The sequence below is a fragment of the Rhipicephalus sanguineus genome, chromosome 2, assembly GCF_013339695.2.
Source record: "Rhipicephalus sanguineus isolate Rsan-2018 chromosome 2, BIME_Rsan_1.4, whole genome shotgun sequence".
NCBI classification, from domain to species: Eukaryota; Metazoa; Arthropoda; class Arachnida; order Ixodida; family Ixodidae; genus Rhipicephalus; species Rhipicephalus sanguineus.
Window position 1 is genome coordinate 72,394,341 of NC_051177.1, and position 26,444 is coordinate 72,420,784.

The window sequence follows — 26,444 nt, forward strand, 5'->3', positions numbered from 1 at the left end:
TATTTGCGTAGTTTTCCAACGGACAGTGCTGAAAATATATGACATCGACCACTTGCAACCCGTTGGCGCCGCCGTATATTAACATCATTGACTCTCAACGGATGAAACCTTTTCAGGACATCTCACAGACACATTTCCTACGTAGACCGCATCTCTCGATACGAAATTCAGCGCACCAGAACGAAAAAAACCGACTGCCACTGCAGCCGCACGCATACCTTCCATACAAACGCGGAGCTTCGCACATGCCAGTGGGTTGCCAGACCAGAGACGGCGCCGCCCGCTAGGCAATATGGCGGCGCCCACACAAAAAAAAGTTATAGAGTTATTTTCAAGTTATTTTCGAAGCAAAAGTGCCCACACTGCCGAGCGCGAGTGCGCGGGTTCGATTTGCGGCCACGGCGGTCGCATTTCGGGGTTTTCGCACGTAAAGCCCCAGCAATTATTACTATTGTCCGCCGCGCTGCTACGGTGCTTACGGTGCTCGGCTGCCGACCCGTAAGTCGCGGGTTCTATTACGGCCGCGGCGGTCGCATTTTGATCGAGGCGAGACGTTAGAGGCCCTTGTAGTGTGCGCTGTCGGTGCACGCTAAATGGTCAGTTTCCGAAGCCCTTCACTACGGCGTGCCTGATAATCATATCGTAGGTTTTGCACGTAAACCCCAGATATTATTATTATTATTATTATTATTATTATTATTATTATTATTATTATTATTATTATTATTATTATTATTATTATTATTATTATTATTATTATTATTATGAACCAAAAGGGCTCATCTGGACGCCCCACCGTTTTAAAGAAGCCAAATGAGTCGTCGGTGGTTGGCGGCAACGCGCGCTTTTTTCTCTTTACTTGAGTACAGTATGAGCGACTGTGCAGTTGTGGGGAAGAGCCGCGTTGTCGGAAACTTGTGAAACATGAGTGACTAAGCACGACTCCGCTGGCTGCTGAGCGGTCGGATAACACAGATAGCGGAGCATATCTTGTTTTCCAACCGTAGTTCGGCCGCTGCTCGGAAGAGAACGCTCGCTATGTTGCAAATTCCGATTCTTAGTCTGCCATGCTGCTTTATTTATGCGCACATAATTAGATCGTAACCTGCAGACAGTGAAGACCACGTCCCACGAAAGGCACGGGCGGTGCATGATCGCGTGAATACGGGCATGTTGAATTTGTTCCGGGGCCCCACTATTATAATAATAATATCTGGGGTTTCACGTCCCAAAACCACGATATGATTATGAGGAAATTTCGACCACCTGGGGTTCTTTAACGTGCGCCTAAATCTAAGTACACGGGCCTCAAACATTTTCTCCTCCATCGAAAATGCAGCCGCCGCGGCCGTGGTTCCGAGGCCCCATAGCAATTTAACTCGCAGTATCTGTCAGCACGGTAGAAGCAATGACAATTTAACCATATCTAATACCCTTTTCACCGTTTATTTTAAGATCTTGTTAATTAATGAAAACGAAAACCCAACTAGATGTTCGCATCTGCACTAGGTCATTCATCTCTAGACTCTCTAATTTTTATTACTTGCACGAAATATGAATGATAAATAAAAAAGTAACTTATGGCCACTTTTTACCTAGGTCTTTATTTACAATGCAGCATGTACTTGAGAAAGACGGTTTGCTGGGCGAGTTTGTACTCTCTTCTTATAAAGGCTAGCTGTGTGAAATAAGTCTTAACTTGATGGCAAGCAAAACAGACATAGCGCTGTGCTTCATGCGAATTGTAATTCAGCGGTGGGATTAAGAACCGACCCCCGTTAATACAGCTAGCTGACATGATATAACCAAACGTTGCCCGCCAATCAGTTATAGCAGTTCTTGCGGCAGGAAAAAAAAAGCCTCGAGAGTTTGGAAGCATACATTAAGGTCGGGATAAGTAACATTTCTATTCCATTAATTTTCTTCGCACTTCGGCAGTATATAGACATGTCAGGCGTAGCGGAGTTTCAGCTTATGTTAGCACCCGGATCGGTGTGTTGGGGGCGATGGATGACTAGAAAAGTATACCTGAAAAAGCGAAAGTGTTGAAATACAAATGCGCGAATGTATAGCTGCAATTTGATCGTAAGATGAAATTCCAGCCATTCCATATGCATCCTGACGCTGGACAATTAAAATATTAGCAATGGTTGTCGGATAATTGTAAAGAACTCTTATGAACTAAAGACTCCGTGTAATCGTGCCATGGAAATGGAAGTAGGTTGTTCAATTCCGGATCATTGGGAACGAAAACAGATTCTGTAGGTGCGCGTTAAAACGTCTTCAAGAGAGTATCTGGCTTTGCGCACTCGACCAGCGATCTGTGGAATGAGCTTCGTAGATAGAGAGTCCTATGGAGTGAACTATGATGTTAGAAAGGGCGGGCATAAATTTACGACAGGCGTTCTGTCTGTCATCTTTTCTTTTTTTTTTTCTGCGTGTGTGTGTGTGCTGCGTTTGCCAAGATGGCGCCGATCGAAAGCCAAGATAATTGTAACCGCGAAAACTAGCTGCTTGTTAGCGCTTATCCGAAGGCACATTGTCATTAGTTAGACCTGTCAGCTTCTGTTACCACGGCAGCGAACTTAAAGTCGCCCACTTTCCACTACCTATGCAGAGCATTAGCAAACTGTAACGTCCGAAACAGGAAATCATCAGCGAAGCAGTCTTTCTCCACTCTGTGCCGTCGTCGTCGCAGTCGTAGTAGTAGTAGTAGTAGTAGTAATAGTAGTAGTAGTTGTAGTAGTATTAGTAGTAGTAGTGGTAGGGGTAGTGGTGGTGGTGGGGGTGGTGGTAGTGGTAGTGGTAGTAGTAGTGGTAGTGGTAGTGGTAGTAGTAGTAGTATTGTTAGTAGTAGCAGGTGTCACGCAGATCACGTGACAAGACGGGGGAATAAATAAATAAATAAATAAATAAATAAATAAATAAATAAATAAATAAAGCGAGATGATGATGTACTCGTTTCGCAATGAGACTAAGTTGTCTTAGTCTATTCTCACATACACTCGCCCGCTTACAGCTTCGCTCCCCGATGGTTTTCACGGCGTGGAAACAGCTGCATTTTTTTTTTTTTTGAATAGTTACAATGCTTGTCAATAAAGAGTTTGCAGTGAACACGCACGAAATAGCGACACGAATTGTGCGGCGAATGGTCTGGCAAAAAAAAAAAAAAAATGCGCCCGTCAGTTACTCGAGTCTCGGCCCATGTCGCCTCCACCGCAGTCGTGTAGCATCTTTGCAGAGATGCAGTTCGACCTCCCCTGCACCGAAGCCCTGCAAAAATATCCTTGGTTGCACCAGCGCCAGCAGTTCCTTCGTTTGCCCGCCATGTGGCGTTTCTCAGAACATTGCACGAGTATTATGTACTGGCACGACGGCGGCCATGAAAAGCTGAACCCTCGGTAGAGGACTCCCCTTTGCAAACGCGAGAATGGGTCCTCCAACATCTGCCACTGGCCGTTGCACACGCATTTACACCAGCAACGGCATGAGAATAAGCGCTAGGGTGAGCTCCAGCACGCGCCATGAAGACGAGGAAGGGGAGGCCTCTAGAAAGGCACGCAGCATAGAAGAAGGGAAGGAAGTTCTGTCGTCGGTTGATGTAGAGAGGGGCAGCAGTAGTGACGGTGCTACGGGGTGGGGAAGACAGCTCTTCGCGATGCCTGGGGCAGCCGGCTGTCCAGGCCGTCCAGAGTAAAGGCAGGGGAGGGTGGAAGCGCGTTGCATTCGAGGAATGCGCGCGCGTCCGCGCCTTTAATGACCCCGGCCCCCGAAGCAGTGGCGAGGATACACCTCCTCTACGGCCATGGCTGCTACTGCTTCTGCTTGCTGCTCTGAGTCTCACGGAGTGGAACATGCACCTTTGTGGAAGCCAGATTCTCAGCGGGCAGCATGCATCCCCGAAGCATCTAGTATGCGTAGGAACCAGTGACTGCTGGACGTTGCTGCGGACCAGCAATAAGAGTATCACAGTCGGTCATCGGTACTAAACCGCACGCTCACGTTTATAAAAGCGAGGAGACTTAGACGACTGAAGGAATGGAAGCTTAATATCAACTACGAGGACTAATTTTTTGTTAAATATATACGTAGGTACTATATTTGAGAAAAAGTGGGCGTGCGTGCGAGAAGTACTTTAGAAAACTTGAATTACTGATGCAACGTCGCAGAATCTTGCATCACCTGTTCTTTTTTTTTTTTTTTTTGATGTCTTCAGTATCCTCCTTCGCGCTTTCCGAAACGTGCACTTCGAATGACTCGCTTAGTTCGCCACATGCGTGGATCCAGGAAGTTGGTGTTAGGAGTTGGGGCATGGGGTAAGGGGACGTTGGCAAGCAGGGGATGTGCACGAACAGAGTGGCACTTGTGCGGGGAGTTGCTCGCAGGATTTCACGAAGAACGGTCGCATCGTCCGCGACGCCCTGGATCTCTCCTCGTGCCTCTCGCTGATCGACGCCCCGTGACGGCTGCCTCGACCGCCATGCCGTGCGCCTCTCATCTACGGGGCCTTCGCCGCCTCGTCACCGACGTGTATGGTGCCCCTGGCTGAATTGTGGTCCCGTCCATGAACTCTTGTGACCGGCTCCCCATCTTTCCTGTCTTCTTCTCTCTTCGTCGTTCTTGCCGACCATCTATCACTTTTTTCTTTTCTTTCTACTTTTCTTTTTATCCCCATCCCCCTACCCCTATAGGGGCTTAGCCGTGTCGCCTATAGGCCCTACAGAAATTAGCGCCCTTTTCCTTTTCCTCAAGAACCACTACAACAACAACTTTTGTGCATTCGATACTTTTTGCATAAGCCACTAGATCGAATTTCAACACCGCTGCATGGCTTTTAGTAAGAGCAGATGGGGTGGGGGTGATGGTAGAATAAGAAAGAAGGGAAAGGTTGGGCACGTGCGCTTCACGGTCATACATATATAAAGGCCCGACAAATAACAGCCGGTGGCGCGCAAGCCACTTGCATCCAGCGGAGAAGGTACCTCCTTCCTTCCTTCCTCTTTCCAACCCGCGGGGGCCATGCCCGCGGGAGAAGGGTGTGTGGTGTGATGGAGGTTGCGTCGTCCTGCAAGGTCATCTTCAAGGCCGGCCAACCTCTCCTCCATCTTCTTCTTCGCCTGTCCGTCCTAGAAGGAAGCAAACAGCGGCTACGTCCAAATCCTTGCGTTCCATTGGGCGACCATATAGCTTTCCAGGGTGCGCAAGAACGAAAAAAAATGAAGCATTGCGATGACCCTGGTGTTCCACGTTGCTCTGCCACGAAGTTTACAAGTGCGTGGCCTTGAGGCGAAATAGGCAAGCTGGCGGAAGACAGCAGGTGATGTTTCAGTAAATTACATCCTGCGCAGTAAAAAATGTTGGTATGGTATGCAATATTTCCGCACTTTCATTCTGGCTTGGTGTTTTTTGTCTGGTGCCGGCTCGATTCTGTTTAAGAAAGGGCTCTTTATAGCACAAGTTTTAACAACAGCAGCGATAGGCATCCGTTAGTGGGCTTAATGTGCAAGAACCCGCGAGCATTCTTAGTAATTAAAAAAAACGGGTCATAAGCAACTTGTCAACAAAGGTACCGTAAGGGGTGGGCATCGAAACGTCACTTCATGGCGGAATCTTGGCCGGCGTCGGTTTCTGCTTTTTCAAGGATATCGATAGATAGATTAAGGCTACGCAATCGCAAGGTCATTCTTCTGCAAAATGCTTTTGGTGAAAAGTGTTTAAACGAACGCCCATTTTCCTTACTTTGTGGAGCACACATAAGGAAACGACTGGACACGCCCTGCTAGCGCCGGAGCCTAAACCCCACTAACTTTTTCTTTATTTTCTGCGCCCCTCGCGCCAGCCTTGCTGCCGCGCCGCTCGAGGTCACGCCCGACCTCTTGTTCCTTCACTATGCAATCCCGTCGATGTCGGTGGCACTACAACTTTCTGGGGTGCATTAAGCTTTTCTCACAAATATATCTGCATTTATCTAATACATGCTTAACACGAACATCGGATACCAAATGTATTTATGTCTCGGATGTGACTGCGATGATACAGGAGTGAATGCGCGCTTATGAAATAAATAAACCTGGAGAAAACTAAACAACAGGAGCGAACACACATAAACGTCACTAGTACTATAGTGTTCTAGAATATTGGGTAGTGAGCCCATTCTCCGGGGAGAGGGTACGTTGCCGCGGCGCAAAAAATGTAAACGAGTTTTCGTTTTCCTGAGTGCCCGCGTGGCGGCGCTACCATCGTCAGCAATGGGAGCCTTCGCGCCTTCGCCCCGCTGCTGTAGGGCTGCTGCTGTGTTTCGTCGTCGCTGCAGGTTTTCGGCCGAGCCTGTAGTTGTGAATAATGTAGATTGGTAGCAAGACTTGTTCACGGGCTGCTTTTCATGTGAAGAACTCCATGCAGACAGCATTTTAGATGTGCTGACCATTGTGAAAGCAAGGCTTTGGCAAGAGGTTGGGTGCCCAAGCCATGCCTCAATGCTCTCTCAAAAAATAATTCAATTCTATGTTGTTACGCGAATTCATTTTTACATTAAGGGGCTAAACACAGACAGAGCAGGCAAACGCCAAAAAGCAAAGCACTTAAAGATAAGCCGCTGCTCTTAATTTTTTTTCCTTGCTATACAAGATTTTTTAAATTTTATTATTGTTCCTGCGTTTAGATTTTACAAGTGTAGGTTAAACTTGAAGTATAAATCTTCTCTGAATATTCTTTTTCTGTTTCACTGACCCAAATACAAGAAAATGCCAGATTTGAAAAACAAGCAAGATAGTATGTTGCCACTCGCCATGCATACTATAGCAATAAACCCTTGAATAAGTGCCAACTCTGCTTAATTCAATTGTGAATGGTGGCTTTGGTCCTTGGCGTACCATCAACAGTGCGATTAATATGATCTACCAGAACGTCAGTAGATCTGTATAAAAATGCATGTGTTTGAATGGAAATGTGTCTATTATTTGTCATTTTTTTAGTATTTCTTCTGATTCAGTGTCTTTACTTATTGTGTGAACAATATGTGTTGAGTATTCATGTGCTTTTGTGAACTTTTTTAATTTATGCTATGCTAAGTACGCTATTGAAAATATTTAGCGTCTCTTTGTGAGTATTTTTCTAGCATCTATTGGGCCGTTTTAGGAGACATGCTTTTTGCCGCACACGCTGATAAGTACAAAATGGGGCAAGGCCCTCTTCAAGCTATTTCAGCTTTTTTCCATCTGTTTTCACTTTGAAAAAAAAAAAATGAAAGTGATTGATACGCATGGCTTTTGTGGAGTAAGGTCATTGTGTTGCCACACCAAATAAACTTTTCACTTATTTCCGTGAACGATTGTTGTCTACATTTTTCCACACCTTCATTACAAATTCATTTTTCTAAATACAGGAGTGCGGACAGGAGATACAGGAGTTCTGTAGAAAAGAGTGCAAATGAGCCTTTTAGGCATATTATAGTGTCAGCAGAACTCAACTGACAGCGGTGTTTGAATGCAATTTCTTACACAAATATAATTTCCAGCATGTCAGGGGTCTTCAAGAAGCAAAATCTGATTGCATGGTCTAAGCTTACTTTCGGTCTTTTATTTCTTGGGCATGATTAGGATAGGTCTTTCCTGCTGTGCACTCCCACACATTTTCTTGCACTTTTCAGGAGAATATATCAACTGAGAGCGTGTATGGTGCTTAAGTTTGTAGTAATATTGTTTTATTTAGTGAGAGTATGACCTCACTAAAGAGACTACCGAGTACAAACGCTAGCATGAAAATATTAGTCTCTTTTATCTAAGGCAATCGATGTCAGTGCACGTTAAAGAACCCCAGGTGGTAGAAATTTCCGCAGTCCTCCACTACGGCGTGCTTCATAATCAGAAAGTGGTTCTGGCATGTAAAACCCCATAAATTAATTAATTATCTAAACGCAATAAAACTGCGAGATCTTTTTTTTTTAAGCGAGAGCTCGCTACTGCAATACAAAACTGGCGGTTTACAGCATATATTGCATCCGGCGCCCGCTGATGACGCGCTCATGTTTAGCGATACTTCATGCGCCAGAACGACGGCCAAAGCAAGAATATGCTCACGCAAAAGAAAAAAAAGCAACGAAAATGGCTATGTACAGGGGTTGCACAAGAGTAGTTTGTGCTTGAAGCGCTGGCAAACTAACCTTCGCGCTCAGAGCAGCAACGCGTCGCTTACATTGCAGGTGGTGGTGGCGCCATCTACCAGGTGAGACATAAAGTGCGTCAGTGCACGGCCTCCAGTCAGCCCACTACCCCTTTCTAGAACACTTTACTAGTACGTAGAACGCATCTAGAGTCGTAGCTGAAAGCTTACGGGCCGTGGCACCTGCGAGACAGATAACATATCCGCAGTGCCGGAAACGCCATGCGACACATGTATGTTCAGCCTATACCAAAACTTTTGTCTTCAACGTCCCTCTTTGCTTAATGCGTGTTAGTCGCAAACACGGTGTTACTCCAGAGACACGGTGGTTAAGCAGTTTCTGTACCAGTAAGAGGGGTAGGGGGTGTCAACTTCACTTTTCCGCAGTCACTAGCACAGCCTAAAGTCCCCTAGATTTTCCCCTCTTCTTTCTTAAGTACCGACAACCATTGAAGCGCTGGCGACGAATCTCATTGGCTAACGCTCATTTTCGGTAGCCATGTTCTTCCTAACTCTTTTCCAGCACCTGGTGAAACGCGTCCCCCATTCACTAATGACAGGGGGTTGACAGGAGGAGAAAGGCGCGTCGCGGTAGCATATTGTCCGCTGAAAGATGCGTGGCTAATGTACTTAGACGCACGTGGCTTTGTAAATCTTCCAAGTTAGGAAGAAAATGGCGTCGGACGCCAGCTGCGCGTGAGAGAGGGCCGTGAAAGGAGGCAGTTGTCGGTACTTATAGTCGGGTACAACTTTAGAAAAAAGGAGAGGCCCCGCCCATATGACCGAAGCGCGGCAGCCGATTGCCTCCGCGGCAAAGAAATAGTCCCGCTTCTTCTCCTTGAGCGGAGTCACCGGCCGTCCGGCTCGTGACGTCAGTCTAGAGCGTGCGCCCATTGGTGGAAGCGCGTGTGCATCCGCCTTTGAGGTGCAAATGCCGCTTTTTTCTAAAGTTGTACCCGACTATAAGTAAAAAAGGAAAAATCTAGGGACTTTAGCACAGCCCTACTATTCTTCTTTTGAATATTTGTTGCGGCGTGACACACCTTAGGAACTGAATTCCAGCTGCTATTTGTACTTATCGCTACACGTTAAAAGGCTCCTCCTTTAGCAGTGCGAATGATGTACTTCAGCTCCCCTTCGTGGCGATTTTCCTTCTGTGCTGGCTTTAGCGTCGTAAGAGTTTTGTCTAGGCGTGATAGGATCAAACTATGCGATGGCGCGTGTGCGGGGAACCACCGATTAAATTGGGAGGGCTTGCGCGCGTGTAAAAATATTCTTCCAAGCTTCAACTTGATTGACGGGAGGCCCTCCCTGGGCGCCCATCCGGTTGTTTGCTTCGCTCCTCCGCTAGCTGAACGCTCCTTGTGTGACGGGTGACCTCGAGAATCCTGCGGAAATATGCGAATCTCTTGAGGAGGAGAACCCACGGCCAGTTTCCGTCAAGACGTGTTTACGGGACGAAATACCGAGCTGTTGCTTTGTGACAGTACGCTGCAAGCTTCACTGACGTGGCGAGCTCCAGCTCATCAGTCGGATATTTGTCCGACCTTTGCCGGCCTTATGTTTATGTTCCTTATTGTATAGTGAGCTTTTGAGAACGACAAACGAGGCGCTTTGTCGCACACGCACCGAAAAAGAAAAGGCGATTTTCAGTCGGGCGCTTCAGAAGCGAGTATACTAAAATAACGGGTGGTGAAGCACGTGTTATGGGTCCACCCTCGTCTTTACGCTGTGAAAGATGTATATTACAACAGCTTTATTGGAGTGAAATTTGTACATTCAGCTCTGGTGTTCTTTTTTCTGTCTTTGTTTTTTTTATCCGAAGACAGACAGCAGTACCTAGATCGCACACGTCTGTCCTTGCACGTAAGTTCGTATCCACGCGAGCCCCCGTCAACTGTTTCGATTCTTGAGTCTTGCAGGAGTAAATGGTAACCAGTCTTGCTGCTTCCTTAAAGCAATTAGCAGGTGTAGTTATTATATAGGTAATTGAAAACTCGCGGGTTGCTGATGGAGAAAGGTTCGTAGTGACAGATGTTTGCCCCGGTCTGGAATCGAAGCTATAGAGCTGTCGCCTTTCCAGGACAGTTAGCAAACCTAGAGGTGCTAGCGGGTGGTTCCCTACTTGAACAAGGTGAAATATGCAGAAAACTTATCGTCTGTATGCATTTCACGCTTAGAACGGCGTGGGTGGATGTTTTTGGACTAAATCTTACTGTAAAACGATAAATGCATGCAAGGGTCTTTCCTCGGTGCGTCGTTTTTCACTTGAACGAAAGGTCGTGGGTTAGACTTCCTGACAGTGCAGCTACAAGCCGATCGATGCGGCCGCGTGTCGATTTGTTCTCGTGTTAGGTAATCTTATCCGACTGAAACAAATCTGGCGCGCGCCATTATATAATGACAAAATAATGAGCTAATCAATCAGTATGCGGTTTCCATAACAATAATATATGGGGCTTTACGTGGCAAAACCACCATATGATTATGAGGTACGCCGTAGTGGAGTTCTCCGGAAATTTTGGCCATCTGGTGTTCTTTAACGTGCACTGACATCGCACGGTACACGATACTCTAGCACTTCGCCTCCATCGAAATGCAACCCCCGCGGCCGGTATCGAACCCGCGACCTTCAGCTCAGCAGCTGAGCACCGTAACCGCTACACCACCGCGGCGGACTATGTGGCTTCCTGTCCATAACACTTAGAAGGAAGAAACGTGTACCAATGAACTACACAAACAATTTTCTGGCAACATGGACACCAGATGCTTTTCTTTGCAGTCGCTTCCTTGGTATTTTTTCTTAAAGCACTTGTGGGAGAACTATTGGCGCAATTTCTTTCGAAATGAGGTTCGAGTGGGACGCAAGAAAAGAGAGAAGCGCTTTACTACATAGAGAAAATATAATGGCTGGCGAACGTATAGGCATCATGTCGTTGATGGTGCCGTCGTTGTTGCTGTTGTTGTTAGAACGACTGAAATGATGGATACTGAGGTAGGCCATGTCTGTGCGGCGGGATAAGCTATAATTTGTTGCGCGAAAAAATGTGTTCCTAGGTTGGTTTGCATGTACCTGTATTTAACGAGCGCCGCTCTCTATGTTCGTGATTGCCCTGAGAACGTGAAGCAAGGATACTCAATTTAGTTTCTTGGTGTTCATTCTGACAAGAATAATAATGAAAAATAAAAATAAAGTATTGGTCTTTTCCACGTAACGGCGACGACACAACCGGCTAAAGTTGAGTTGAAGCCTGTTGTCTCAGCGCGCTGCCTCATCTCGAATTAATTACGGAACAACACAGTAAACGAATATTTTGAATTGATATTTACGTATTGCAGTGAGGTTGCCTAAAGGACAAGGCAAGGAGTTTCATCATTTGCCGACCGGAAGTGCAGTCGCAGCTGTGCTTTGCTGAGACAATCTTGTAGTCTTAAAGCGCGAGCATACGTTTTTTTTCCCCATTTTTTTTTGCGATAGTAAGTTATTGCTTCCGTGTCTATCTCAGTAAGGAGACAAAAACAATATACGTCGTGGCCGCTAAATATGTGCGGTAATTGTGCGCGAATATAATACTGTTCTCGCAAAAAAAGAAAGGAAAGAAAAAAAAAGATGCACGGCGTTTTTGTGATTCCATTCACTATAGATCAATCCCAGGTTTCCTTTGTGCCTTGTCCTCCTTTAGGTTGGAAACTGCGTGCTGACAACAGCGGTTTGTGCGAGCGCATGCGCGGTATTTATGTTTTATGTTCGCACAAATTTATGTTTTATGTCGTTTTTGGTGCGGGCTTCTGTGCACGTGTTTGAGAGAGAGAAAACACGAGCGCGTATGCGTGTGCGCAAGCACAACCTTTCGCCCCGTGAACTGTCTTTCCTAAGCACTTAGTTCACAGAACCAACCAAGCGAATGACTCATTTGTATTTTTTTATGGGGGGAGGGGGGGCTGTCGACAGCTTCGCCAAACCCACCGCAATCGATAGGATTTGAGCAATTGGATTGGATTGGAAAAACTTGATTAACAAAGTCCGGAGGCGTGTGCCTTAGCACACGGCGGGCCGCTCCCACGACGGGACAGTCAGGCCGAGACTATACCGCCGCATCGTGGGCCCTCTGGACAGCCCAAAGTTGTCACTGCATGTCCGGACTCCTCAGAGCGGAGCGCCACTGCTGGCCGATGCTGTATCAGTACCACGTACCGAGGGGCACTCCCAGAGCATGTGTTGTAAGGTGGCTAAACCGCCACATTTCGTACATGAATTAGTTAAATAAACATCAGGATAAAGCTTGTGCAGTAAGGCAGGGTTAGGATATGTTTCAGTCTGCAGCAATCTCAGTGTCAAAGCCTGCGCCCTGTTTAACTTCCGAGCTGGAGGCGGAAAGACTCTCCTACCCATAGCAAAATGTAGAGTAATTTCATTGTACGTAATTGGTTGACTCCTATTTACCAATCCTCCAGGTTGACCCCGAAGTCCTTCATGGTCGCGGATAGTGAACCCTCGCGCACTGGAGTGGGCCAGCTCATTGAGATTGATAATCCCTCCTACCATGGAGCCCATATGAGCAGTGAACCATGTAAGGATATGAGTTGTAATTGACTTCTCACCGAGTATTGCTTTGGCCTCTTTGCACACAGCACCAACACTGAAAGCGCGAATGGCCGCCCTAGAATCACAATATATATTTTCGTGATTTTCATCTAGGAGAGCCATGGCGATGGCAACCTGCTCGGCAGGGGCGTAGCCAGAAATTTTTTTCGGGGGGGGGGGGGTTCAACCATACTTTATGTATGTTCGTGCGTGCGTTTGTATGTGTGCGTGCCTATATACGCAAGCAAAACTGAAAAATTTTGGGGGGGGGAGGGTTGAACCCCCCCAACCCCCCCCCTTGGCTACGCCCCTGCTGCTCGGCTGCATTAGCAGTTCGGGCGTATACCGACGCCGCATTAATGATAACCTCCTGGTGGTTAATTGCAACTACTGTAAACCTGCCCCTGTTGTCGTCATATTGTGCCGCGCCTACGAAACAGCCACCCCCATGGAGACCCTCAACGTCGCGGAGAAGGGCCAGAGCTCGCGCTCTCCTCCTGCCTACATTTCGCTGTTGTATTATTATTATCTCACCCGTTCTTAGACATGCATCACGAGCCACGTCATGCTTGTTAACGCCGTAACACCACGCAGCTCCCTCTGCCGCTTAAACCTCGATCACTCATTTGGCACTTCGCTCTTTTATTGTCTTCTAGAACCAACCCGTGTGCATTACTTTGTGAGCAATTTCTTTTTTTCTCACGAAAAAGAAATGTCTTTCGTTTCTACGATCGGTAGCAATAGTACATAGCACTTGCGTGCCCCGTCGGCGCTGGGTTGATTATATTTCTTCATTTGAGAGTGTTACAGTTGTATGGAAAAGACACTGAGACAAACAATAGGTTGAAAAGACGCTAGACGGCGAGAAATAAGCAATTTAAACATAAATGTTCTGATGATCGAGGGTCTATAACAGGCTCTTACGATGTCAGAAAGTAGGATTTCTGGGTGCTGCAGCCTGGTCTTAACGTTGTTCCATTGATGTTTGGTTGGTTTATGGGGTTTAACGTCCCAACTCGACCCATGCTGTGAAGGACACCGTAGTGAAGTACTCCGGATAATTTCGACCATCTGGGCTGCTTTAACGTGCCCTGCGACATCGCACAGTACACGGGCCTCTAGCATTTTGCCTCCATCGAAATGCGACCGCCGAGGCCGGGATCGAACCCGCGTCTTTCGGCGTCAGCAGCCGAGCACCGTAACCACTGAGCCACCGTGGCGGAATTGTTCCATTGAAATCGTCGTTGAATTGCATCGTTGTATTGTAGACGAAAAAAAAAAAAAAGACCTTAGGGAGTCGGTGCGTCAGCTTACCGAATCATGGTTTCATCGACCGACTGCCCCATTACGTTTATTGATGAGCTATCTGATAGTGATGTTACTTTCTTAGTGGTGTTTTTTTTTTAATCCATCGGTGTTCCGATGGCTCGTGTTGCTTTCCCCCCCCCCCCCCCCCCATATTATGTTCTTCCACTGTGTTCTGGTGATCGGAAACAATGCGAGTACCACTCCTGCAATATCTTTTTTATGCCAGATGGCAGTATTTCTAAAGTATCAATAAATTATAATAACAATAAATGATAATGAGAATAAATAATGAAATACTCAGAAAGTGCTAGCGCTATATACTGTAGCTTGTAGAGTGATTTCAGCCAATCATGATAACGTTGTTGAGGGAAGCCGGTTAATGAATAAAGCACTTTCGAACATTGCGTTTGTGGTTTGTATAACCGAAGCGTAAGATTCAGCGATAGAAGGGAAGTTACGTAGAGTTGCTGATCACGTAGCTGGAATTTTTTCTGCATGAGGCACAGTGCCCAGCTACTGAAACACGGTACATAAAAAAGAACGGCGTCAACTTCTTGTGCCGCCGTCAAGCGTTGCGGACGCCGAACGGATGCAACGTGATATACAACAAAAGTGCGAGGCTTCGTGACGCATTGTGACTGAATTTTCTCTCCCAGCGACCACCGATCGCTACACTGTTGGCGCAGAAAGCGCGGGCCGCCACGCAGTCCAAATATCGCGTTTCATTCAGAAGCCCCAACAACGGGGATCCGCGTTGGGCCGTCCGGAGTGCACACGATGCGGCGGTCAGGCCTGCCCGTCCCAACGTGGGAGGAGCCCACCACGCTGGTCGCGTCTCTCCGGACAGTTTAATAAATTACAGAATCACAGATAGCTGGGCGAGTTGGTTTGGGTTCGTAATGGCGTTCATAATGACGTTCACAACGTTCGAGCGCTGCCCCCTTGTTCCTTCGTTATCAGTTTAATAAAGTGTGACTAATCAACCAATCTCTGAGCACTGCACGTACAATCACCACCATGACGGTGTTCGTTTCGTCTACAAATTTTAACAGTCACAGCAGCTCCTTCTTTGGTCTAGTGGTTATGGCGTTTGGCTGCTGACCCGATGGTCGCATGATGGAATCCCGGCCGCAGCGTCAGAATGCTGGTGTCCCGTGTGCTATAGATTTAGGCGCACGTCAAAGAACACCAGGTGGTCGAAGTTTCCCGAGCCCTCTATACTACGGCGTCTCTCATAATCATACGGTGGTTTTCGTACGCAAAACTCCGACAATTCTTATTATTAGCAGCTTCTTCTTGCTTGACTTGGTAGTTTGCTTTATAAATAAATCTGCTCTGTTGCAGGTGGCATCGCTGGAGCTCAGTCCGATCTGTGGTGGAGCTCACTTGTGCCGGCGGCCACGCTGCTGTAGCGTGGCGGCCATGAGCTAGCGGCTCGGCGCCCGAGCGCCGCTGGAACCGCGGGGGCCATGGCGTCGGTGCCCGCGGTGCCCGAGTTCCGGGACGCCGACCAGTGCCGTCAGCACGGGCTCGAGATTATCCGGCCTAAGCCTCGACGTCTGGGAGACCTGAACCGGCCGCACGACACCAGGATGCCCGCTGAAGGCGCGTCACTGAGGTGAGTTGATAGCAACCCTATGGCGGCGCTTCGATGACCTGAATTATAAGCAAAACAACACGGGGAGTCGCGTCAGTACGCCTTCAAAGCGAACGAAACTCGCTCACATCTTTAATGCGTGAGCGTGTTTGAATTGCACAGCACTAGCAGTTGTTAGCAATGCTTAATGTCGGCTAGTGTTGCCTAAATGAGTGATGATGGGGGCAATTTCACTAAGGGCGGCTAAATGATGGTTAATCAAAGCTCGTGCTGGTTAATGTTTCATTTATTTTCATTTTATTGCCTTAAATATACCTGATAAACCGCTTTGTAATGGCTTAGTAATGACAAATGTGTGCTAGTGCTGGCTTATAATTCATAATATCGGTCTTAAAATCCTGTGAGAACCGCTTCACTTACTCCAAATGAAACAAGCAACCTGTACTTTCCTGCGTCATGAAAGCGTGACTGCCTTGTCATAAAACTTGCACGGCTTGTTTTTAACTTTCACAGCCTGCAAGTTTCAGAAAACACATTTCTCCACTAATGCGCGCGGTCGCCACACTGTTGGCAAGGTTTTTTTTTTTCTAGTATTGTTTAACGCCATGCAGGTCTGGTTTAGTGCTACGAACGGAAGCGTGACGCGTCTGTCGTCCTTACTTCGTCCCGTCTGAAGTGCTGTTTCATTTCGTTCCAAACGCGAGGAATATGTGCGCATTCGCTTCTTAGAGTAACATGAAATCCGTCGTGGGACACAGCGATGTGAAGGGTAAATTATCACCATTTACGCCCACTGCAGGGCAAAGACCTCTCGCATGTTTCTCCAATAAAGCCGGTCCTGCGCTTGCTGCAGCCACGCTATCCACGGAAGCTTCTTATAATCTTATCTTCCCACCTAACTTTCTGCTTTCCCCTCGCGCGCTTCCCTTCTCTTGAAATCCACTCTGTTATTCTTAATGACCAGCGGTTATCTTACCTTCTCGCTACATGCCCTGCGCATGCCCATTTTTTTTTCCTTCTTGATCTCGGCTAAGATGGGTCAGGGAACACACGTTTGTTCCCTGACCCACTCTGCTCTCTTCTTGGTGCTTCGGTACTTACCTACAGGGTTGAAAACCTCGACGCTTAAGAAGACTGTTCAACTTAAATTGAGGACGACGCGGTGAGCCGTGGAAAGAGAAATTATATAGGTGTAACCTTAAGGGGCAAGAAGAGATAAGGGTAAATGTCACCTCCATGAAAGAGATTCAATCTCTCCACAGAAATGAATAAACGTTCGAAGACCGAGCTCTCAATCCCTGAAAACAGACTGACGTTACCTATGTCTTTAATATTACGAACAGTGCGTCCGCGAATTTACATAGAAATATTATCCCGTACATGGACAAACTTGCCCCCGCCATGCTGGTCTAGTGGTTTTGGCACTCGAACTGCTGACCCGAAGGTCGCGGGATCGAATCCCGGCCGCGGCGGCTGCATTTTCGATGGAGGCGAAAATGCTTGAGGCCCGTGTACTTAGATTTAGGTGCACGTTAAAGAACCCCAGGTGGTCGAAATTTGCTGAGCCCTCCACTACGACGTCTCTCATAATCATATCGTAGTTTTGGGCGTGTTAAACCCCAACAATTATTATTATTATGGACAAACTTGCATGTAAATAAGTATTGCCGTCAACCTAGTCGATAACAAAATGATTTAAATTATGCATACTAAGGCGACGACGGTTAATGGCAGCACAGGAGAACTTTAATACAAGTGCTTTCTCGCTTGTAGCGCAATTAGGAGAAATGATAAAAAAGAAAACGCATACCTATTAGGATATAAATTGGGCTAATTATTGGACTAATTAGTAACATTCATCGCGGCCAGCACCTCTCAAGCCAAGGACGAATAATAAATATGCAGCATAGGCACAGCGCATGTCCTCTGGTTCTTTTCTTCCGTATTTTTACGTTGCGCTGTTCGCAGAAGACGTAATCTTGGTCCAATTGGTTCGAAGTTATTCTCGCTTCTTGCTGTTCCTGCAAGTTGCGCACATTTTTGGCGGCTGGGCAACTTTTGTGGGCTGTTTAGTGCACTTTGCGGGAATAATTGTTCAGCTATACTCCGGTACCAGTACGGAATAAATTTTTATCGTCCTTGTGATTGAATCCCCCTCCAGTCCACATTTAACATCCTGGTGGAAGATGGTTTCAGGCTCGGAGTAAATGAGCAATTACACTGAAATGGAGGCAGGCTAATAGGGACTCTGAAGTCGGTGGCCCTCGCTGCTTTACACAAAGCCAAGGCAGCGGAACCTAGTCCTCACCGTCAGAACGTCGAAAGATCACGAACTGTGTGCTACATTCACTTCCGAAGTACCCCGAGGCACGAGCATTCACGGCATCAGGGTAACACAAGCGACAATTACGATTCCAGAACAGGGCGTGTCCTTTTTGGTCGTGAGAACGCAAACAGCGGCGCCGTGGCTTGCGGCTGCAGATAAATCTAGCGACAGCACGTGAAATGGATGACTGGTTCCTGGGGCTAATGTTTCCGCAAAATGTGCAATAACAGGTGAGACCTGCCGGAGAAATGTACGAACAACCAAATGCAGCCACCATGCGGGTTTCTCTATGCAATGTTAGTTTTTGGAAGCATACTTTACTTGTAATTGTTTTCGGCACTTTTGTCTTTTTTTAATTTTCGCGGTTTTTCATTACGATGCATTTTCATGCTAGTCGCGTGAAAAAAGAGCAGCTGACACCATCTATAAGTGCCAACGTGTAGAGGAAAGGTGGTAAGGCCGAACACCTCACCATAATGGGGTACCAGCCTGATGTAATGTCGAGTTCGTCATAAATGTCATTTAGGTGAATAGCCACTCAAATGAAATGTGTGCTTGCAGAAATGATTGGTTCTGCGTTAGAGCCCTGCATACGCGCCTTCCGCAAATTGTGCATACCAGTAAGGAAAAAGAATCTCAAGCGGCACTTCATCAAGAGATGTTGGCAAAAGAAAACGCACTACAGTGTGAGGATTAACGACTAATGGCTAATTTTCTCGCCTCAGTACAGAAAGAAACGGGTCATTCGCGAGGACCTGAGTGATTGCACCGACAAAATGGCGTCACTATACCACGCGTCTTTTTCAATGCCGCTTCAGGGCGTCGCACCGTGACCTCGTCGGAGGCTCGGCTCCCTCGCTGACCAAGCTGTCGGTGCGCGACCTGTGGCCCAGTCCGTCGGGGCGCTCGTCTCACGAGGCGTCTCCGAGGTCCTGCCTGTCTGCCGCCGCGTCGTCCTCGTCTCCCGGTCCAGGACCCGGATCCAACCGTGCGACGCCCGTTCGCGAGACGCCCGTGCTGAGCAGTAGCAGCAGCTGCGGGGCCAGCAGCAGGGCCTCGCCCGGTTCTCTTGCCCTGACGGCGGCCACGCGTGCCTCGCCAGCTCGCAACAAGCTGTCGCTGGCCGAGCCTGCCATGACGCGGGAACAGGAGGAACAGCAGCAGCTAGACGAGGGATTCCCGCCGGACCCAAACTTCTCTGTCTACCGGTAAGCGTCGTGATGATGTCGATAATAATAATAATAATAATAATAATAATAATAATAATAATAATAATAATAATAATAATAATAATAATAATAATCACCGCGGCAATTTGTGATGGAGGAAGAAATAGACGGAAGTACAGGGAGGTTAGCCAGCTCTCAGACCGGCTGGCTACCCTGTGCTGGGGAAAAGGGTAAGGAGAATGGAAGATAATAGAAAAGAGATGTTACGAAAAAGGAAAGAAGAGCGATAAAAAGGAAAAGAAAAGGAATGGAGAATACAACATGCTTAAGGTTTGTCTCTAAGACCAGTTAGACCATGAGGGTGGCGATTTGGGCTTGTTGGTATGGTTGCATGATAATTGATGCTACCATCAATTATCATGCAACCAGTTAGACCAGTTGTCCGCCAGAAACGCAACAACGCTGTCAGAGCCTTCTGGGCTGAGGACGGTCTCGGCCAGTGTCCTGAGACCCTTTCCTCCGACAATGGGCGATTGTCAAGTCCACCTAGCATTTATGAAACTCTTAATTACATAAAAGGGGCACATTCGCAGAAAATGCAGGTCGCTGCCACAATCAATCAATCAATCAATCAATCAATCAATCAATCAATCAATCAATCAATCAATCAATCAATCAATCAATCATCAATTAATCAATCAATCAATCAATCAATCAATCAATCAATCTTATTTAAGTTTTTCTGTAACCTCACCAAAGAAAGTGAAGTGGAACTAGGAGTGTAGCTGGAATGGACTGTTTTACGCGGGTCCTTGTCGAGAGTACGGCTGCAGTGACATCCCTTGTCCAACGTCTCGTGACATCGAGCTTTCATCTTCCGCACGATTTCTGCCTTGTTAATGTAAGAATAGACCACTTTAAGAAAGCACATAAGCGATGCAAACGTTAATGAGTATAAAGGATGCTAAATATGTATTATATAGCACGTGTTTGCACACTGACGGGATCGTTCTCAATTAAGATGAGCTCAGCTAGTTCTTCCAATGTTTAATGAGAATAGGCAAAAAGGACTGGTTGAAAGGTGTTGAGGAAACGACGCGACCTATGAACTTCGAGTGTAAGTGTGATACGTGGTGACAGGCATGCTTTAGCTTATGTGTATAGCTGGATAGGTGAATAGATACAGACGAATGATCTCACTAGTGATGATGTGATTGGTTGTTTTAATTTATACTACATTGTTCTGCAGTGATTCGGCCTCCAACACGGACTGCGGCTCGCTTAGCAAAAGCTCTTCGGACGGCGACCCCGTTGTTTCACGGCGCAAGCCCCTCGCGAGGCTTAAGTCTCGTCGTCGCAACATACTCAGCTTCCCTCTCAACCCGAGGACCCGAGGCTAGGCGTGCGTCCGCCACGACCTCTACGCCGGCGGCTCTTTGTCTCCTATAGCGAGTTGGATGTAGCAATATAACGTCAGCCAATTTGTTTTGCGACGGCTGTCTGCTGATTTCACTGCACCGACAGGACGTCACTATCGCTGTCGGTGTCGATTCGCTTGCGTGCCTGTGAGGAAGATAAAAAGAAAGCATCGTCAGGACTTTGCTAATGTATGCGTATACTTGCCGAACCTTAGCTCGTGGGCACCAGTCCTCGCTTGCATCGAAAAGGACGTCGTAAATGGTGATCGAGTGTTGGCCATTTCTCTGTACGTTTGCACTCTTTGATCTCCACTATTTGGCTGTAACCGTATGTCAGGATAAGGAAGATTTTTTTGTGTCAAGGATTCGGTCACCAACCTATGTGCAGCCAATTTGTTATCTTTTGCTCACGTGTTTTCTTTTTATGTATGTAGGCGTACGCAGGAGTTGCACGCGGTGTTGTGTAGCCTTTTGTGCACTGTATTTCGTTTGCGGAACTGTACACTCTAAGGCAAAATTACCCCGAACGAGGAGTAACGGAGCCCAATAGGCCCGCAGATGAACGGTTAGACCGTCGTAGGAGCAAGCGGAGAGGGATGCGTGCCGTGTGCAATTCAGTTAGTCTGCAAAGGGATGAACGGCGCGGGAGATGCAGGCCGTGTGCATGGATACGTTCCGTGTGAAAACCGTTGTCAAGGGAGCAAATCGTCCTCCTCGCTCGGGTAGTCTCCCATCTGTGTTTGAGCTGGCGTGTTGCCGGTTAAGTCGCGCTCGGAGTTCGCCGATCTAGGACCTACGGCTCGCTGCCTTTGATACAGACGTATGCGTGGATGAGTGTGTCGTGCTGCTTTTACGTTTCGCCACACCCACGAAGTCTGGAGCTGCTCTCGACACGTCGCGACGCCGCGCTGTATATCTCCGGCGCAGTCACGGCACTGCGTCGCCACCGGCTAGGAATGGCGGCCGAGAAGACTGTAGGCCTATCGGACTTCAATCTGACTCGGGGCACAAATCGGCGCTGGATTCTTTCACAAGTAAGTGATCGCTTTTTATTCTGCCGTACCTATCGCGTGCGATGCAGTAAACTGATCGCGTGCGCGAAACTGATCGCGATTATCGGTAACGGACTCGATCGTGTTGTATATCGCGCGCACGAAATGTACCGCGAGGGCCGGCTTGGGCGTGGCTCGCCTGTGCTTTGTGACCGCCTGGATATTGGCCGCCGTTGTCGTCGCCTGGCCGGATGTTCGCTCACCGATGATTCACCGTGGTGATGAGCTGCAAGCTCGCGATATTAGCAATATTAGGCAGAGGCCTCGCCGCTGTTTTGCGACTCGTCCGAAACGCTGTGCGGTAGCAACGAGCTCGAGTGTATGCCGCGCGCTTGAAATGCACCGGCATGGGTTGGCGGGTGCTTCAGCTAGCCGACATTAGCTGCGATTCGGAACTCTGCGGAAATTGGTCGCCGTGACCTTCGGCTTCCTCGACGCTCGCTCGTAAGCAGTCCGCCGCCGTTCGAGGCGTCGACCCCGCTTTCGCTCGCTGCACATTACTAGTGCGCGCTCGAAGAATTTCGTGGAAATTGGACGCCGTTATCGTCGGCGTCCCCTTCGCTCGCTCGCTAGCAGCCTGGCGCCTTTCGTGGTGTCGGCTTCGCGTTGCGGCCGACGGGCTTGCTCGAGTTGTACGACGCCGCTCGCAAAAAACTCGCCGGCTCGTTGGGGCACGGTGGTTGGCGGCGCCTCGGCGTGATGGCTGCGGCCGCCGCACTTGAAGTGTTTGTTGCGCTGTGTGGCTTGAAATGCGTCTTTGATGACGTATGACATCACGGTGAAATTATTTACATGCCATATTTTAGACGTGTGTTTTTATTAAGCATTCGACACTATCAACCACCACATTCTTTTTATGCAGCTTCAAGCAATAGGCGTAACTGGTCCTGCACTATTATTAATAAAAAACTACCTACTCAATAGAAGCCAAGTTGTCAGTCTGTTAGGTCATAAATTTATACCTAAAGTAACAAATATAGGAGCACCTCAAGGTTCTATTCTCGGCCCACTTCTTTTCATTATTTACATAAATGATTTGCCATCTTGCCTTACCAGTTCAGAATGCTTACTGTATGCAGACGACACAACAATTGTTAACACTGATAAATGCCTCCAATCTCTGACACAGAAGCTAAATGACGACCTTTCAGGCTTGGCTGCTTGGTGTACCCATAATAAATTACAAATAAATCCCACTAAAACGAAATTCGTTGTTTTCCACTCTCACCAACGTGAACATAATTATATCCCGCCAATATTTCTAAATCAATTCGCAATTGAAGCAGACGATGAGGCGACCTTCTTGGGAATTAAATTGGACCGTCATTTGAAATTTCATTCGTATGTTGCATACCTGCGAAAAAAAAATGGCTTACGGCATACGTATTCTAATTAAATCCCGCGATATATTTTCCAAACCCACATTACTTTCATTGTACTATGCTTTTATTCATTCTCATATTAATTACTGTATCACATCTTGGGGCAATACCTTCAGCAGTCATCTCGTCTCCCTTCAAACTATGCAAAATCACTCTATTAGAATACTTACCCACAGTCATTATCGCAGTGATGCTAAAGCACTCCTGCATGCCAACAACATCCTAACAATCGAGAACACTTTCAAATATAATCTAGGAATACTATTTTTCAAGCAAATAATAAATCAGCTTCCTTTGTTTATAATCCCTCCATCAAGTCTAGAGAATACAAACTTGACAAGGTTTGCACAAAATCACAATTTTATCTTACCTTAGTTAATACTAACTATGGCAAACAAACAGCCCACTTCACTAGAATCTATTTCTGTAATACTATACCTTCAGGAATAAAAACCTCGTAATCAATCGGCATATTCAAAAAAGATATGAAAACTTTCCTCTCATCCATTCCATAATCTGGATAGTTTTGGTCACTTCTATTACTCCCGCTCCCTTTCGTGCCTTCTCACAACCTAATGTTAACGCAGCATCGCATCATCATCCTACATTGCTGATATCAGATGTCTCTATTTAGTTTTCTTTTTCGTAGTTTTGTTTTTTAACATTTTTTACCATGGTAATTATCTGAAAACTGTTTAGGAGAGTTGAATTACCTCTATTTTTTATGTTGTCTAATTTCAGTTTTTGTTGCTACTTTCTGCTAATGATTTTCTTCAGTAGAACTCCTTTTTTCTTTTTTACCTGCGATGTATTTTATTACCTGTTTTCTGCACCACTGTTTGCTGCACCAATTAATTGTTGCTATATTCACTACTGTAGGAGGTCCCGATTCAGTCTCTGACAATGGGACCTGCTTCTGTATACACAAATTTTGTAATTGATTCGATAACTAGATAAAACGATTTCTGATTCTGATTTCACCTTGCACATATTTGTCATGTACGTGCGTCTTCATCCCTTCTGTGACGTGTCGCAGAATATTTGCAATATTCTTGTGCTTCGCAGGGGTGAAATTATTTGCGTGCCATGTTTTAGACGTGTTTTTGTTCACATTGCACGTATTTGCACAGTTCGTGCGTCTTCACCCTCGCTGTCACGTGACTAAATATTTGCAATATTTTTGTGCTTTGCAGGATGCAGCCGTTGCCCACGACGAGCAGAATGCTGTGTGCCCTGGCACGTACAACGCCTGCCATCTATCGCTTCCGTTGGAGCAGCTTCACAGAAAGGACTGTACGATATATGACAACGCGGCTGAGCATGTATTGGACATTTTGTAAGGAATTCTATGGAAGAAAGCAGAAACTACATATGTATAGAAAAAATAAAACGTTTCATTGTCTCACTTTTGTCTTTCGTTGTCGCATTGAATGCGAAAGCAGTGACATACGCATGACTAAATATTCTTTTGCGTGTTCTTTTCCGCGGCATTTGTTGGTCACCGCGGAAAGAAACACGCGAAAAAAGTATTAAGTCTTGCGGAGAGTAACTGTAGAAAATCATCCCTGGGATAAAAAGTTCATCCGAATGGAGCGTTTGAGTGGACCGACCGTTGGTCCTTGCGAGGTGCAACTGCGAGGACTAACGGTTGCCCGGTAAGGTGTAAATGTGAGGACCAAATGTTAGTCCATTGAGGTGATCTGTGGGGACTAACAGTTGCCCGGTAAGGTGTAAATGTGAGGACTAAATGTTAGTCTATTGTGGGGACTAACTGTTAGACCCGGTGCCGTTAGTCCTTAAAGGGATTAATGGTTGTGGCAGCCCCATTAGTCCCCAAAAGGACGAACCACACACCCTTTTAACACCCTTTTGCCTTAGAGTGTAGGAGTCCCTTCAGTTCATTCATTTATACACGTGTGCGGATGTTTCCAACTGTTGGATTCTTTTGAGATTTTCTCTATATTCAATTTTTTAAAACTTTTGGTTATGTGTGTCATGGGAAGATGAATAGCCGGTGCCAGTAAAACGCACCGACGTCTTCTATAAACCATATTACTAAATAAAGTGTACGCTTCCGACGCCACTTTTCTTTGCTTGATCTTCTTGCGGGTCGCAGTTACTGTCGGAGCGTTTTGTTCATGTTTCGTCCTATGTAGTTTGCTTTAGCACCATCCCGACCCATGAAGAAGAAATACTAATAATAGCTCTAGCCGATTAACGTTGAGCCAACATTTCATGGGGTGCTTTACAAAGGAAACATGGAATATCAGCCGCTTTGTTAGTTACAGGGCAGCCATCTGATAACTTCTACCTCGTCCGGTTCCTTACGCAGGTCATCTGGTCACGCCAGTATGAGCGACGGTGGTCAGTCGTCGTACGCGAGTTCGACGTCGCCACCGACGTACCTGGACTTCGCCCGTGGGGCGCCGTCTGCCACGCCACTTACCAAATCTCTGCACAATGTGCCGGGACACCTCAAAGCTGTGCCCGAAGACGAACGAGTCCCTCCGACGTCGATATCCGCGTCGCGTCTCTGCCGCCGATCCCAGCCATCGTCCTCGTCTTCGTCGCACGGTAATGACTACCGATCAATCAGATAGAGCTTCTCGCATTCCACGAGGGCTGTCTTCTGTGTCTTCTGAGTCCTCGTACTTTGAGGAAGCCTACAGCGTATTAAGACTTCAAAAAATGGCTATTTTGTTATTTGCCACAGCACGGCTCCTTCAAAGGAAGATTGTCGCAGGGCTTTTTTTTTTCTCACTACGTCTTCGTCGTCTCATATTTCACTTTCTAAAATGTAGGGTAGCAAATTGAATGATGCCTTGGTACTTAACTCCCCTGTTTCCCTTCTTATTTTTCTTTTTGTTTCTCTTGAGCAGGCAACGTTTACTTACTTCAGTTTGCAGAATCGTGAAGTGATGTAACTGTGCTTCAAGTTCGCTAGAGGTTCTCTCCCTGGACATCTCGCATAAAATTTCATGGTTCTTTCATTCAGCTATTGGTTTAATTTACATAAAGGACTGATTTATTAATGAAAAACATGTGAAGGTCATATTTGACACTGTGGTCCCAATGACCAACATGGTTGGATTAGGCATGTCGACGTCTTCGACCGTGCAAAGTTTTCATTCTGAAACAGACATTCGATTTTACCAGACAGTGAGGAATTCGTCACCGTGACTTTCGTGCATGTGCTTGTCTGATCACTTATCATAGTTTGTGTACAAATTGCAGAAACTCCCCATGCAACAAGCCTAGCAACTTCGGCATGCTAGGTTTTCGACCTCAATGTCCTAATGAAGGCCAGAGAAGTGAAAAGGCAGCGTTTTATTTGTGCACTTATACAGGACATGGTTGCATCCGCATCACAAACGCTCTGAGCAGAGTTAGTACCGTAAGTTGTAGCGCTTAAGGAAGGTAGGTTAACCTGGGCCACGTTGTGTAGTT

At 46.8% G+C, this 26,444-nt stretch overlaps 2 protein-coding genes across 2 annotated transcripts in view; both read left to right on the top strand.

Annotated features, from left to right (window-relative positions):
* The window catches only part of LOC125757164 (uncharacterized), a 74,825-nt gene extending 54,245 nt beyond the window's left edge, over positions 1-20,580 (top strand). Inside the window, exons 2-4 of the mRNA XM_049412437.1 lie at positions 15,398-15,671; positions 18,795-19,184; positions 20,395-20,580. Of these exons, the coding sequence (XP_049268394.1) occupies positions 15,523-15,671; positions 18,795-19,184; positions 20,395-20,545 (690 nt within the window). The 5' untranslated portion in view covers positions 15,398-15,522 and the 3' untranslated portion in view covers positions 20,546-20,580. The remainder of the gene's footprint in view (positions 1-15,397; positions 15,672-18,794; positions 19,185-20,394) is intronic.
* Positions 20,581-25,348: 4,768 nt separating this feature from the next.
* Positions 25,349-26,444, top strand: part of LOC119383172 (ankyrin repeat and BTB/POZ domain-containing protein 2) — a 60,676-nt gene continuing 59,580 nt past the window's right edge. Inside the window, exon 1 of the mRNA XM_037651197.2 lies at positions 25,349-25,571. Within this exon, the coding sequence (XP_037507125.1) occupies positions 25,349-25,571 (223 nt within the window). The remainder of the gene's footprint in view (positions 25,572-26,444) is intronic.